This window comes from Bemisia tabaci, chromosome 7, assembly GCF_918797505.1.
Source record: "Bemisia tabaci chromosome 7, PGI_BMITA_v3".
Classification (NCBI taxonomy): Eukaryota; Metazoa; Arthropoda; class Insecta; order Hemiptera; family Aleyrodidae; genus Bemisia; species Bemisia tabaci.
The window spans coordinates 25,200,621-25,216,486 of NC_092799.1; the positions used below are offsets into that span (position 1 = coordinate 25,200,621).

Genomic DNA, 15,866 nt, shown 5'->3' on the forward strand with positions numbered 1-15,866 from the left:
TTTCTTGAGATTGAAAAATATGTAAAAATAAAAAATAAAATTTTGAAGTTCTTAAATTTGAAAACTTTTGGGTTTTCAATCAGTAAAGGAAAATAAGACAAGAAGTTTCCTGCATCAGAAACGATGATAAGTAGTTTTTTAGTTCCACCTTTAACAATGGGTATTTTACTGTATATCTCTACTTCAGTATTTTTTTGTTATTTTTTTAATTTTGTTAATTATTATTACTGATATTTATTTATTCAATTTTTTTAAATAAAAAATTAATAATTGCCTTAAAGGCAACAATAGTGAGTACTTTTGAGCAGCTTTGATATAATCTGCAGACATTTTTTGAGATGACATAAGCTTCTGGATTATATTAGTCTATGGAAATACCTATAATGATAAAGTCAATAGCCTGATAATATTAGCTTATTTAAAAGAAATAGGGCTTGCATACTTTTTCCTGAATACCTACAGGGTAAAAGTGAGACTGAATTTATTAAGTTATGGGTACACAAGATATTTATATGCACATAAAGATGAAAATAAACAAATTTATTAGTAAACAAAAAATACAACTTAAAATTATTATGTGCAATGAAACACAATGATCATCAAGTCTCACATTTTTCTTCACAGTCACATCAAATATCCAATCCAAAAAAACTTTGGTTTCAGCAAACTAACCAAAAGTTCGTTCTATTCTCAATACTAGGGTACAACTTTTTCATTGAAAGTGTTATTCTAGCCACCTCCCTTCAAGATTTGTAAATTTTTTGCGAGTCACTTTTGGCTTCTCTCAGTGAGGACTGATGTCTGACTAATTCAAAGACTGACTCCTGTTAGATACTAGGAACTACACACATTTTTTTTATGAAGAGGCATCTGCAAAAATACTTGTAAATTTCACTTTCCTACCAGTTTTTCTTTATTAAAAGAGCAAAGTAAGAGCAATTAAATTTTCTATTTCAAAACTGCAAGTTCACAATGGAAAATTAGACAAAAATGACATCATATTTTTTTGAAAAAAAGTACCTACTTGAATTAACAAGAAGAATTCACTCCCTGACGATTGTACACGAGAGTGCATATAACTGCCTCCTAAATATTTCTCTTATTTTTATTCTTTCACTCCTTATTTTGTATATTATTATTTTATCCTCCTTTTAAAGGTCTCTCTCATAAATGGGTGAGTACAGATGAAACTTATCTTTAGTGAATGAACTGATGTCGATTTCATTGATGGACAAAATGGCTTAGTAATCAGCAGAATATTTGTCAATGCTCAACTGCTCAAAATAAATTCAGCTCAACCGTAAAAAGTATCCAGTCAGTGATTATTTCATACTGCAACGTGCATTTTTTTTTTGTCCTGATAGCCTGGGCTCTAATTTAATGAACAACCTACTGAGCACCGAAAAGAATTTGCTACTCACTGCTTCAAACCCAAAATCTTATTCAACTCTCCGTCTGCTTTGTTTTCAGTATCTTGATTGCTTGAATCACTAGACTCTTCTTGTTTTATCGTCTCATCTGCAGGAAACATTTGTCTGATTATATGCCTGTTTCCATGTTTCCTAGCAGTCAAGTCCAATGTATTTAACATTGCATTGTACTCATCAGTTTGGCGCTGAGAATTCTCACGAATGGCTATGTTTGCAAATCTGAAACAAAATAAACATTGTTTGGAGGATGAGTAATTTTTGCAAGGATAGAAAAAATTCCTTCCCTAAGCGATTTCTTAGTTAGACTGAAAATATGACATTTTTTACTAAATTATTATTGGTTGAATGCAAGCTCCATTCACTGCTTTAAGGGAAAATATGGCACTTTTCAGTGAAAGGACAAAAGTGGTTAACTCCCTCTTTGAGTAGAATTCTGAATCCTTACAATTTTATTTACTCAAAAATATATAGTTTGTTGACTGATGGCATTTCCTGCTAAAAAGACAATGGCAGTTTGCAGCTTGCACCCTTTTCACAGAGATTGCGTATTCCAAACCTTTGTGATGTTATCTATCTGAAAAAATACAATGTGCGCATGGTGTCAGATAAAGTAAGAGAAAAAACTTTTAACATAAAAAAATTAACTATAATAGAGAAGAAAAAGAGGAATGAATTGAAAATTGATGTTGAAATTGCTCATTAAGTGATACATTCAACCTTTATTCTAATTTACACAAAACCAAACTTTTCCTGTGCTATTTTTAAAAATATTATAATATTAAAAGGCCTTACTTGACTATGAAGTATTGCATAAATCCTGCCATAACACTGAGAACAACCAGAAGTATCAAAAGCTCGCCATTATTTCTTTTCTTGATCCCACGCACACCATAGTAGTATTTGTGATGGTTCTCTGCGTTTTCTCTGGCTCTTCTCAAGGCCTCACTACACAAAACAGAAGAATATTAAGAGAACTTGATGAGACACTCTCATCACCTAGCATTATAGGGTTTTTCATAAAATATGTAACGTTCTGGAGGGGGAGGGTGCAGGGAGCATTGCGCCGTTTTGTTTTTACGGGTCAAATGATAGGGCCTAACATCAAAAAAGTGTTACGGGAGGAAGGGCGAATGGGGGGGGGGGGGGGTCGAAAAATCCAGACTTTAACGTTACATATTTTACGAGCAGGCACTAAGCTTTGGTGAAAACAGATTTTAAAAATTAGAGGGCAACCAAGGGTTAATATGGTAGCTGCTCTAGAAACAACTAGGATGCTTGGACATTTCATTTTCTTTTTACTTTTGACAAGATTGTTTCATCTTTTGTATTCAGGACCAAATTATACAGGAATCAAATCAATCATGCATCATTCATTATTTTAAAGGTGGAAAGGGACATTCATGAGCCTTAAGTGGTCTGCAGCCATCATTCTTTAAAAAACATACATCAGAAATTTTTATGACATGTATTGTAAGTGTTATAGAAATTTTACCAGTGACATGTTTCTATTCCCTGTTAGTTAATGGAAGGATACATGGAATAGAGGTACCTAGAAGTCCATAGGGGTGTTCAAACGAATTCTTGCCGGAACTCTTTCGATATCATCTCTTGTTGAAACTGGCGGCAGTGCCAACAGTGGCGATGATATCGACAACAGCCGGCCTTATCGCATTTTTGAGAGCTCGCGCTCAATGCATTGTTGCCCCTTGTATCGGTTTATCAGATTGCCTGGCGCGGCGGCGCATGAAATAGATGTACAAATGGCAACAGCTTATTTTCGCCAGCTCCGAAAACTCTGATCGCTATTGACAAGAGCGCTCTTGTCGTAACTTCTTCTTAACGGAACTGTTTCGGTAGCTTACCAACAACCGATAGAACAGCCCTAGAAGTCCAACATAATGGACCACAAGACTTACCAAGACCTTAACACCTTAGCCAAACTTTAACCTTGAAAACAATTTGCTCTACAGAAATTACTAAAATCAATTCTTAAGTGAGATATCGACGTTTTTAGTTTACCTACATTGGTCACAGGAATTTTAAAAACTATAGTCTACTTTAATCAAACTGCACACTAAAACGGTGTTGGCAGACTTAAGCAATGCTTTTCCTCCACTTTTTGATGTTCAAAGTGTTAACAACGTACAACAGCTGAGTGCTGAGCCAAAGCAGCTAAGATGTGGTGCTGTTGCACCAAGATTGATGTAACTTTATTTTCATACCGCAATGAATGTTACGGAAACATTTAGCGTGCAATCTGACCTACAAAGACTTTAGTTTTTTCATAAGTGGGAGGTTTGAATCTTCCCATCAAAAACTGTTAAATATCTTACTTAGTTGCTTTCTACGTAAAATTTTGACAAGAGCACATGTGTCAAAATGCTTAAATTTGTATCTTGTATAATGGTCGACTCATTTTTTCGTGGGTTCTACATTCTTATAACACTGACAGAAATAGTTAATTAGCAGATACATGAATGAAAAAAAACAGCGAACTTACCGAATCATAAAGTCTTCGGCTGGATTTCCTGTGAAAGGATACGGACGTCCCCTGTACACGGTATAATATTCTGGGGGACGACCAGAGAATGATGGTCCCGCACCATGTCCAAAAGGACCACCATCTGGAAACGGACCTCCAAATCCTGATGGACCTCTTTGATGACTGCTTGACAGTTTCATATCATAGTCTGCCCGAGATTGCACCTGACTCAGAACACTATATGCTTCATTAATACGAACAAACTTGTTGTGATTCTCGGGGTCATTTTGATTCTTATCGGGGTGGTTCTGTGACATAAAAGTGTAAATAAGTTGATAAAGTTGCAGCATACATACAAAAATCGGCGTGTCTACAGAAATCAGAAAATTCAGTCAGACAATTTTGGATTCTTCGGTGTTGCATCAATATGTTGTCACATACTTTTTCTAGAAAATCATAGACGATAATGGCATTTGGTGCTGAAATAAATTTGTACTAGGTCTTGTTGATTTCTCTAAAGTTCTCAAAGTTAATCTCTCTCATACCTAAAACTTTTCCTTTTTTTAGGAGCTAGTTCGAGGATGATATCGAGATTTTTTCCCCCTTGGAACTTAAAAGCTAAGAGGAGAAAAATGGGATATTTTACCATGAATAAAAAAACAAAAATTGTGTTCCAGGCACACTCAATTTTCAACATTTTTCTAGGGGAGGACCTCCCAACTCCATTTGGCAAAGAGAGACCCCTTTGATTTTCCATGCTCCATTCTTCCGTGTTTTATCCTCCTCTCCTGGATTATAGCTCATAGACCACCACTGTTCATTAAAATTAAAATAGCTTAGAAATTAACAAGTAAAAAAAAACTTAAAAGGCTATGAATATAAAAAAATTAGTAGTTTTCTACCTAAGCACAGCAGAAGCGGACCCAGCAGATTGGCAAAATGAGATTCCTCCATTTAAACTTGTGCTGAATAACCAATCCTTGTTGGGGCACCAAGCCCCTCCAAAAATTGCCTCATTTTCATACCTTTTAATGGAGCAGAAGCAATGTTACCAACCTGCTGGATCTACCACTGAAGCATAGTGAGTGGTACTTTTAAAGCAAAAGAAAAGAGGAAGTTAATGAGCATAAGGATTATCAATTTGAAACTTCTTTAAGATTCTAGTTCCTCTGACAATTTAGATGTACTTGGTCGGATGAGTCTGGGTAGAGGAAGCAATGAATATTTTGTTACCTCTTTTGACAATTTTATGAATGCATCCCGAATCTCTTTAGTCGAGCTACTTTTCTCTATTTCTAACACTTCATAGTGATTTCTCTGATCCTTTTCAAACCTGAAAAAGAAATGAACTCGGTTAATATGAAATTGCAGGGATATACAATCTTCATTTTTGAAGAGCTACTGGGCTGGAGTTAAAAAAGAAAAATATTACTGAAGGGCTGCCGCAACGTGAGAAAAAGGGAGTCATTTTTATAAGAAGTTGAAATTTGAATACTTAAGTTCATATATTAGCATTTGATTTATGAATTTCCAAGTGGAAAAGCTCTACATTCTTATTGAAAAATTTCTCTGAGTATAAAGTCAACTCTTAAGCTCACCTTAAAGTATTACTTACTCTTTAATACAAATACATAAGATTGAACGAGTTTGTTGTTCTAACTAAATGTAGCTATTGGCTGGATTTTAAAGGGACAAGCCTGGAGAATGGGAGAAAGAGATGAAAATCAGGCCTGAAACTAAAGTACTGTAGGACTTTACTTAAGGCAGTGAATGATCTGCTGATGCTGCGTCAGAGAACTTGAAAAAAAGCAGAAACGGAGAAGAAGACTATGCAGTTGCCAAATCAATAGAATGGATACTTTTGTTTTTTTTATTCATTCTTGTTGTTAATTCTGCTCCAAAATTTTCTTTTAAGAATGGAATTTTTGGGGTATTTAGAAACCTATTTTCTTTAAGCATTCAACGACATTACATTCAACAGCATGTAGATAAGGAGAATGGCACTCATTGAGGGTTTTTTTTTTCATGAATACGCAAACAAAGCAAGCTCACAAATTTTCATGATGAATGTACATTGAGTTGTAATGTAAATGGGAGAGCTGGTGCCACTTTTAGGCATTTGTCAGGTCTTAAACTCTGAGACTCCTGTGTCACGCTGGATCACTTTTGCGATACATAATCGATTGTTTCCAACACAGAGGGACCCGCTCATCCAATGTAAACAAAAAGAGGATACGAATGACGCCATTATGGATCAAAAATGTTTTAAAAAAGTGACCACAGCTCAGCACACACAGGGCTCAGACCTTCTAGACTAGACCATGGCACCAGCTCTCCCATTTACACTATGACTCTGTGAACTTACTTACTGAGAATTTGCGGCTAGAAATACCGTGTGAAAATTGGGCAATGATGCACCATCAAAAAATTTCAACAAAGCTGAAAGTTGCCAGTTTGTGACAGTTGAAAAATTTAACGGTTATGGTAGCTGTTGAATTAAGTGCAATATTACTTCACTTTGCTGGAAGTTTTCTTGATATAAATCTAGGATTTGTCTTATCACTTATTGGCAGTGGTCACATAAGTAAAGAACTACAACTATTCACTATATCCCAGAACTTTACGTACACGGTAGTGTCTGAATGGATCCTCTTGGTTACTTGTTGTCAGGAATTTGAATTTGACCACAACTCAACGGCGTAAGTCCGCAATCACATATCTCGTTTGCGGTGTCTGAAAATCTCTGTCTCTATGTTGTTTTTTTAAAGGAGAACAAATCGGCATCATTCCTTAGATTTTTTGCAGAATTTTCTTCCCACAGAGAAGAAAAATCACAGCAGTTTTAAAGAATTGTTGTCGAGTAGTTTTCCATTTAAAAGATAAAGTATGACAGGGAGTCTGCGCCGTTATAAACCAAGTTATATGATTGTTGACTTCCATCGTCAAACTATCTATTTGAGGTAGGTATTCCTTGATTATCTTATAATGGACCAAACCCTTTCTTACCTGCAGGCAGACAAATGGATAAGTCTTCTGTTCTTGTAAAAAAGAGATGCTTGCGACAGACATTTCAGAGTCAACGATGACTCTAGGTTTTTTAAACAATTCATAACCAAGAGATGATATCTGTCATATTATGATTTCAATCAGGAACAGCATTCACATGTATCGACTGGAAATGTTGATCACTGGAGCCATACCAGAAGAACCGATGACTGCGATGACAAAAGATTGAACAGCACAGTGAATACTCTCCTCGTACACACAGAGATGAAAACTCGGCAGAAAAATTACTAGGATAGAAGGTTAATGACACTAATATTCACCAAAAATTATACTCAAATGGAGGAAGGGAAGTGGCTAAAGAATTATTGTATAACAGTTGTAGCGCTTGTACTTGATATATTTAGAGGTTAGAGAATTACGTCCTGAAAGATGTAAACACGAAACACAGCTGAGCTGATCGTTGTATCGTTGTTGGCGAGAGGGGCAGGGGGAAAGGTAGGGGAAACGAGTCAACCTTGAACTCCTCCCCTCTCCCCTCCCTTCATCCCTAAAAAAACGGAGAATCTTATCAATCCTGAATGCTCATGTTCATGTATGAAATAGGTATGAAAATTGACAATTGACATTAATTATCTCATCCCCTCAACCCTTTGATTTTATGAATATTTTGATCATCAATAATCTGTTGAATTGCATTGCCCTATAGAGAGTATTTCACCAACAAAGCCACCTGTGGTCTGTAAGTTTAAGTGCTCAAGAAAAAATCATGTGTGAATGTGCGGTTATCACCCCTCTGCACGATAACCGGTGCTGATAACAACCCCTTTTAGATTTATGTAAGTAACGTGTCGCTGTTTCTTATCTCCTGCTCAACCTGTTTACAACTTCGTGAAAATTCTGATAAAGCTTTTAAGAAGAGGAGCTGTGCAACCTTTGATCCTCATTTTTGAAGTGTCCAACTGTCCAGTTGTTTTACAAAGGAATTGCATCTTTTTTGCCTAGTCACCAAACGTCTTTTTACCAAACAAGATGAAGATTGTTATTTCTCAGCTGCTTATGCGTGGATCCAGGACTCTAGCTGCCAGAAGTTGTGTAGTTGACTCAATAGGAGCAAAATTGTTTTATTCAAGTAAGTTGCATTCCAGAGTAGCGATTCTAGTAGGAATGTCATTGATCCTTTCTTACGCCTTTTCAGTAGTATGCCGCAAAGAACTCTGCAAACCTTTTATAGGAATGTGTGCCATGATCGATTTTCAATTTTTTATCGCATCTAAATCTTCTATGGATGCTAATCAAATGTCATCATTGCGCCAACTTTCTACGAGCTACCGTTTTTGCACAATCCGCCGGGAAGTTTTAATAATTCCTAGAATATCAAGAAGTAGCGTGGCGATGAAGAGTCTTCAAGACCCCGCTTTCTTTCAAAACTAGAGAATGTTATAGATAAAATAAGGAAAAACTCAGCCGCTCGGGTTTTCCTGATTTCCTTATTGCCACACAGCGGACCAAACTCAAATGCTGAAATGAGTGATCTCATCCACTCTTCATCGCTGCGCTGCCGCCTTTTAATCAATGAATTATTGAAACTTCAGGGCAGATTGAGCAAAAACGGTAGCTCGTAGAAAGTTGGGGCAATGATGATTTTTGATCAGCATATACAGACAAGTTTAATGCATTAAAAAATTGAAAACCAATCCTCGCACCTTTCCCCGTCAGAGGATTGCAAGGTCCTTTTCCAGTTGCTGATTTTGCATGGACCTTTCTCTTTGAAACATTGTTAAGCAGATCAAGCATTTCTTAATCTGATTTTCAGAGAAGCATATTTTTCTGTCTGGCTTACTTATATTGCTTAGTCCATCTTCCGAAAAGTTTTAAAAATCAAACATTCAGCACTATTAAGCCCGCAATGGCTCTGTACCTCCTTGTATAAGACAGACATGCATTTCACACTTCCGAAATTTGTCGTCCGAAAATTGTCCGAATTTTGAAGGCATGATGTCAGGTGACTAAGATTGTGCCCATTCGCTACTTATGATTAAGTGGATGATCACTATTGGCTAGAGTCTTTGCCAAATAAGTTTATGCACTTCTAGACAGCTACAGAAGATCATCGGACATCAATTTTACATGCACAGCAAGTAAAGATGAGAAGCAAGATGGCAGATTTTCTGTCGCGGTCTGTAAGTCCGTAGACGTATTTGGCATGGACCCTATCAGAAGAAGCACATTTATTTCATCCCTCAAACCATATGTTTGAAGTTATCACAGTTGGATAAGCTATATTGAAAGATTAGTCAAGGGTGATAAATGCTCCAGTCAGCTTTGTGAAGTAATATGTATATTTTAGATCAAGATCTGTGCCATGACATAAACCTGTTGTACTAAATACTGAAGCGAGCGATAAGTACACTTTTGCCACAGCTGCGGTTGGAGTGTGAATCCACGCACCTCAAGACTGTTTCTAAATTACATAAGTTGTTCTCTCCCTTCAAACAGTAAAAGTATCTGAGTAAAGTATCTGAGTTAGATACCTTACAGTTATCAAATCAATTATTATTACACCCTTTGTCAATCAAATTTTAAGCTGACATCATTTGCTCTTGGATCTAAATTTTTATTGGTAAATTTTTTCAGCTCAAGGCGAATATCAACATATTTTATCAGATGTAGTCGGAGAAAAGAAAAATGTTGGGTTAGTCACATTGAACCGACCAAAGGCTTTAAATGCGCTTTGCGATGCCTTGGTGACGGAGTTATCACAAGCAGTTTCTGCCTTTGATGCGGATCAAACGATTGGTGCCATCGTTATAACTGGAAATGAAAAAGCATTTGCAGCTGGTGAGTTTTTCAACCATTGTTGTAGAACCTTGTATACATCCTTTATTTTCCAAGATAGATAATATCATCCACCACAGGAGCACATACCATGGTCTCTCATACTTTTCATTAATCAATTATTGATTCACACAATTGCGCTGGTTGCTAAACTCGAAAGACAGATGAAACCAAGGTGAAAGAAATCATGGTATGCACCACCGCTGTTAATGATGTCAGTTACACGCCATTTTTCAAGGATTAATACCACCACCAATACTGCACTTCTTGGTGTTAGGACAAATTTTGTCGTTCTTTTCTGTTTTATAATCTGAAATTTCATTCTGTGATCTGAAATTTCACACAACATATATATATATTTATATAGCACAACTGATCCATTGAAAAACTTGTCATAGTAATTCCACTGTCAGTATTCCCTGAGATGGTCATCTGGAGGAACATACCAATTCTTTAATAGGAAAAACCATCGACATATAATACACTCTAGACTGCGCATTAGGAAATTTCGGCGAGACAATAGGCAACCCGGATTGCAATACGTACTGAGACAATTGAATGGCCAGTCTTGCCTGTGCTGTCGCCTGGTACGCTTTGTATGTCCGGCTGTATCAACTAAACTGAAGGTGCATCTTTACCCTGATTTACCCTCCTAGCTGTCTTACCTCCCCCGCCTAAAGTCGGGCCTAGTGCGCAGTCTAGATTTTGTAATAAGTCAATGAGAGAAACAGAACTCAACGAGAGGACTGAAACACTTCACTAGATCAGGAGAATACCACTGCACTTCTTTCACTGAACTTTTTAAGAATATTCTCAGAAGGACTAAGAAGAACCAAATGAAATTGTGTACAATTACCTAACTTTCATTAGTCATCCCTAAAAGAAGTAAATCATGACAAACAGACGGAGTTTTGCAATACCATGAACCAAGAGACATGATTTCATATTGTTTTTTTTTATCTGTGTACTTCAAGATTTGTAGAAAAATTATTCTAGGATAGTTACAAAAACCCTTGTAGGTAATGTAACTGATTCAATGGCCTTTCTCACTCATCTATCCAGGTGCTGATATAAAAGAAATGCTAAACACAACGTACTCAAGTAATGTCAAAGGTGGGCTTCTAGAGCACTGGAACAAGGTTAGCGAATGTCGAAAGCCTGTAATTGCTGCTGTCAATGGATATGCGGTAAGTTTGCTTCATATGCATCAAAAGAAAAGATAAAAATATTATTTGTTTTATCATGTGTTGGTCAAGATTTGTAAATCTTCTGTTACAAGCTCATCGATTCTAAAAATGGTCTTTCCATACTTATTGTTGTATGGAAAAAGTATCCAAGGCTCAAATTTTTACTCAGTGATATTGCAGAGGTACAAAAAGTTCCAGAGTATCTATGATCCTGGGCGTTTGTTACTTAGTGTCAACTTCTATTATTCCTCAATATTTCTGCTCTCATAAAGGTTTTTAAGTCAAATCCCTTCAATATTCCAAAGTTTCCTGAGGAAAGAAAAAGGAATAGCTTTTTGGAAAATCCTTCAAATTGTCTATCGTACTTGTCTCTACGTTTGGGCAAATTTACATTCCTCATGCTCACATATGAGTTTCATGGGTCAATTAGTCATGGATGATCCACATCAACCGCCCGGTCAAAGTCTTCACCGATTTAAAAGGGTACAATAATGCAAAAAGCCACAAAGAGAGCTTTTTTCAGGTTTCCTTCCTGTCATGGAGTTATGACATGAGTGATGAATCCATATCTTATCACTTAAAAGTTGGAGTGTTGCTCCATTTTGTCCCCAAGTAGGTGAAAGATCCATTCAAGGTCTTGGCCTATTTCAAAGAGCAGAATAATCAAAGATACATTGTAGGGAACCCTTTTAAGTTTCCCTTTGATTAAAAAATTGTGACCCCATATTTTATCACTGAGGTGGATTATCCTTTTCCTTTTTACCTGTTGTAATGACACCAGCGGGCCGATTATTGAAATTTATAGACAAAACTATAGACATAGAAGACATGAGGAGTATAGGGCGATCCTATTGGTTGAAATGGGCAGTTCTTATAGACTAAGGGGGTAAATGATGGACTAACTATCGGGTCTCTCGTGGGTTGCCGTTAGTTAGTCTATTACCTACGTCCTTTGTCCATTGCAACCATCCGCTTCCACCAATAGGATCCCTCCATATCCTTTATATCTTCTTTGTCTATTGCTTTGTCTATCAATTTCAATAATCAGCCTGCAGCTTGCTTTCCCTGGTAAAACCATGTCTTCTCTGGTTTCAGTTGGGCGGAGGATGTGAGTTAGCAATGATGTGTGACATCATCTATGCTGGAGAAAAAGCAAAATTTGGCCAGCCTGAAATAGCCATTGGAACCATTCCCGGAGCTGGCGGAACTCAACGTATTGCAAGGAGCTGTGGTAAGAGCAAAGCCATGGAAATCTGTCTGACGGGTAACCAGTTCACAGCGCAAGAAGCAGAAAAAATGGGTGAGCACATACATCCTTATTCTCATACTTTATGCCTGACTTAAATGTTTCATGGCAGCACTTCCTTTTGAAAGTCATTTCTTCTTTGATAGTTATGTTTTAATGAAAAAACTGCACAAGAAAAGTTTACTGCTTTGTTCAAAAATGCTTGATGAGCTGAGTTCATGGATTCTACAACTTTTTCACTGTATGAAGGAATGGGGGAAAAAATTATTTTTTATGGAATATCAGGAAGTAATAAATGAAAAAGTGTAAAAATTTACTACTCGGTGATATCGTATAGTGGCATTTATTCTGTAACATGTTCATTACCAACATGTCTTTTCGAAATTGTTCCTGTTGGGCCAGAAAAATTTACAGGAGAATAGTGGAATTTGAACGCTTTGAACCATGGTTCATGTCGATTACTGTAACTCTAGCCGCCTCCTATTGGTGACGTACGCCACTAATACCCTACTGTTTGTTTCTTGGAGGGCCAATATTGCTCAGCATTACAATGAGAATGCACTGTCTTAAAGCAGATTTTTGTGACTGTCATGGCTCAGTGTGACTGACAAGAAAAGGTCACACTGGTCACTATGTCCAGCTTGGTAGTGAACGTGTTAAACAAGTGTATTTTAGCAGATAAGATCATTTGGTCTTAGTTCCTCCAATTAGGAACTGAAGATATCTTGCTACTCTGCTCACGAAGTAATGTATATCCATAAAAAAATTTCATCTATTTTTAAACACCTGGCAAATCCTTATTTTATTTATTTATTTTTTTGCCAGTAAGTGTTGTATTTTGAGCCATCAAAAATTCTCTGTAGAATCCATGTGAATACTTGATCTTTCATACTCCAACCCACGGAGAGAGGAGTGTCCTTTTGTCTTGGAGCCAAAGAACATTGCTTATCAGACTTGAACATTGCAAGAATTTTGACCATCTTCCCTTTTTGACCAGTCAATGCATGCCTTTTTATCTAATCATGCAGGTGTTTAACTAAGCAGCTTAAATTAATGCATTTTCTTATAAAAAATTGGATTCATACAAATTCTAGTTTTCCCATTGAAAACACCAATCAAGCAATCAACTTCCCTGGTTTTCAATGTTTAAGTGCTTTCGTGAATCAGCCTGAGAGGTATTCCTTTTCTTTTCAGGCTTGGTCAGCAAAATTTTCCCTCCCGATCAGCTTTTGAATGAAACCATCAAACTAGGAGAAAAAATAGCATCACATTCACCTATAATTGTGGCTCTGTGCAAGGAAAGCGTAAATACAGCCTATGAAACAACTTTGAAACAAGGTCTTGTATTTGAAAAGCGAACTTTCTATGCAACTTTTGCAACGGTAAGTGTAATTTTATTTTTAATCATGAATTTCAGAATTTCCGGTTGTCAGGAAAATCTGGAAAGTCAGGGAACATCAGATAACTCGAAAAAGTAAAGAAAATCATCCGAAAAATCAGGGAATTTTGCGAGTAAGGGTTTGGCTCAGAAACTTCAGCTGGTGCCATTTGAAACAATGAGAACAACTCGGAGTGCCGGTCTCCATAATTTAAGATGTAGAGATCTAGTCAATAGCTTACCAACAGTCATCATAACCAAAAGAAGAAGAAAACCTAAATTGAGATTTTGATTGAAGGTTTTGGAAAGTCAGGAAAATTTCAAGGAATCTGGAAATTTTAGAGTTTGGGAAAAGCAAAAAAAGTCCAGGAATCAGATATTGAAAAAATAATGGAAATTCTTTTACTCATAAAAAGTCAAGGAATTGGTTACTGAAAAAATTATGGAAATTCTCTAACTGTTCAAATTATCTGCCAATCCACAAGTTGAATCATCTCTCAATGGTTCCATTAAACCATCTATGTATTGGCTGACCAGCCAAATTTTCTATCAACCAACGAATTTTTTCTGTCAACGTCAAGTCGAATCGCCCTTCTATTGACCTGAAGATTTCATCTCGATTGATCAGCCAAATCGTCAGTTTGTCAACTGTTAGATCGACCTGTCGAATTGTCTGTTGATAAACTGGTTAAATTGTCTGTGGACTGTGAGATAATTGAATGGTTTCCTGTGAGACAATTTGATTGGTTCATTGGCAAAAGACCTTCTTTTTGATCCTCAGTTGACTGAACTGGTCAATCAACCAGCTAAATCGCCTGACAATAGCAATTACTGTTCAAAAGTAACTTTCAAATTTTGTATATACTTGAACTGTTGTTTTTCTAGCTTGCATGATGTGCTGTGAATAATTTTTGTCCTAACGCTATGTTTCTGAAAAACAAGGCAGATGATGTTGTTTACACAGGTTTTCAAAGAGGTTTTCTTTCACTCTAGAGGATAATATCCCTCTTAAAAAACAAGATCCGATCTGAAATTTTTGAAAGCTGTGCGAAGCAGTCTGATCATTTCAAATAAGATTTGAGATACTTATCCAAGAGATCCTCTTTGGGATCAGAGAATTGCAAAGAAAAGTATACTGAGGATTTACAGCGGCATTGTGAAGAGGAATATCAAGCGAAGTATTATCTTACTTAGGAGTGAGGTTCTGCAGTGAAAGAAAAGATCTGAGAAACTCTTAAAGGCAACTGAAATTGACTTTCAGCCAAAATCTGCAGGAGCTTTTTGAAGAGGAAGTGCTCTTAATAGGTAAACAAGCGCATGGAAAAATGAATGCCAAAAACATTATCATACATGATATAAAAAATAAGCAGTTGATTTGGCATAGATATGTCTAGAAAATGACAGATGGTTGGTTGCCCTAAATTGTGTTGGATTAGATGCCTCCTCAAAGAAGGTGGTGTGGACGTCTAGTAGAGGACTTGCGGTAGGCAGTGAACTTAGAGATCAGAAGGTGTCACTTGCGAGATAGTTTTATCGATGGTGATTGGGAGTCACAAGGCACCCTAGTGTGCTGAGATAGCAGCTTAAATATAAGTACTACATGGTTGGCATGTTTAAAAAACTTAAATGAAGTATGCATTTATTAGTATATTTTAATCAAGGTGGGGGAGAGGTAACATCCTTGCTTCAGCCCCTTTGTTGCAGAAAAACCTTCAGACAAGGTGTGTTGACACTTTATTTACATATTATATAGATAAGAGACACTTACATGTTTAATTTTGGGACTCTTAAACTCAATTATTTTGGACTGTATGCTCAGGAGGACCGCAAAGAAGGCATGCAAGCGTTTGTGGACAAGAGAGCACCGAACTGGAAAAACAACTGAATCTCTTTTAAGGTCACTCATCTGTGTGCGATGCAATCTGCGAACCGTAAGACTTTTAAGTTAAGTTGAAATTGGGAGAAATAGTTGCTGCCATTTGTATTTTTATCATCATCTCTTCAACTTTTCTCTACTTTTGGTTAAGTTTTTTAATTTTAAGTGTTGAAGCTGTCATAAGCATATAAGGGAAAGACTCAAAATTGTGTGTTGTTGGATTTTAATTATAATTAAGGTTTTTTCCCAGGGAAAGTTATATTTTTATAAATAAAATACTCCTTTTTTACTTTTAGAAGTTGACAAATTCTTCCACATCTGTCTCACTGGTAACCTTTCTCTTTCCTGCTTGTTTGAGGGAAAAAAACGCAATTTTGATCATAAGAACTGTATTTAAAATCAAGGATAGTAAGAACTGGTAATTTA

General features: G+C 36.5%; 2 protein-coding genes across 3 annotated transcripts; one reads left to right on the forward strand and one right to left on the reverse strand.

Moving 5' to 3' along the window:
- Nucleotides 1-519: 519 nt before the first annotated feature.
- LOC109038130 (uncharacterized) lies at nucleotides 520-7,347 on the reverse strand. 2 transcript variants are annotated; one of them, XM_072302515.1, is made up of 5 exons: nucleotides 6,919-7,347; nucleotides 5,146-5,245; nucleotides 3,931-4,220; nucleotides 2,223-2,375; nucleotides 520-1,649 (listed from the first exon to the last, which is right to left on the reverse strand). In XM_072302515.1, exons 1-5 carry the CDS (start codon nucleotides 7,020-7,022, stop codon nucleotides 1,418-1,420), a joined length of 879 nt encoding a protein of 292 aa, XP_072158616.1. In that variant the 5' UTR covers nucleotides 7,023-7,347; the 3' UTR covers nucleotides 520-1,417. The 2 variants fall into 2 exon arrangements, with proteins under 2 accessions (XP_072158616.1, XP_072158617.1); XM_072302516.1 differs by lacking the exon at nucleotides 6,919-7,347 and adding an exon at nucleotides 4,559-4,725.
- A 183-nt stretch (nucleotides 7,348-7,530) lies between these two features.
- Nucleotides 7,531-15,738, forward strand: LOC109038129 (probable enoyl-CoA hydratase, mitochondrial). Its single transcript, XM_019053088.2, has 6 exons — nucleotides 7,531-8,047; nucleotides 9,553-9,756; nucleotides 10,816-10,940; nucleotides 12,036-12,240; nucleotides 13,381-13,568; nucleotides 15,384-15,738. The coding sequence occupies exons 1-6, from the start codon at nucleotides 7,948-7,950 to the stop codon at nucleotides 15,447-15,449; spliced, it is 888 nt and encodes a 295-aa protein (XP_018908633.2). The 5' UTR covers nucleotides 7,531-7,947; the 3' UTR covers nucleotides 15,450-15,738.
- The last annotated feature ends 128 nt before the right edge of the window (nucleotides 15,739-15,866 follow it).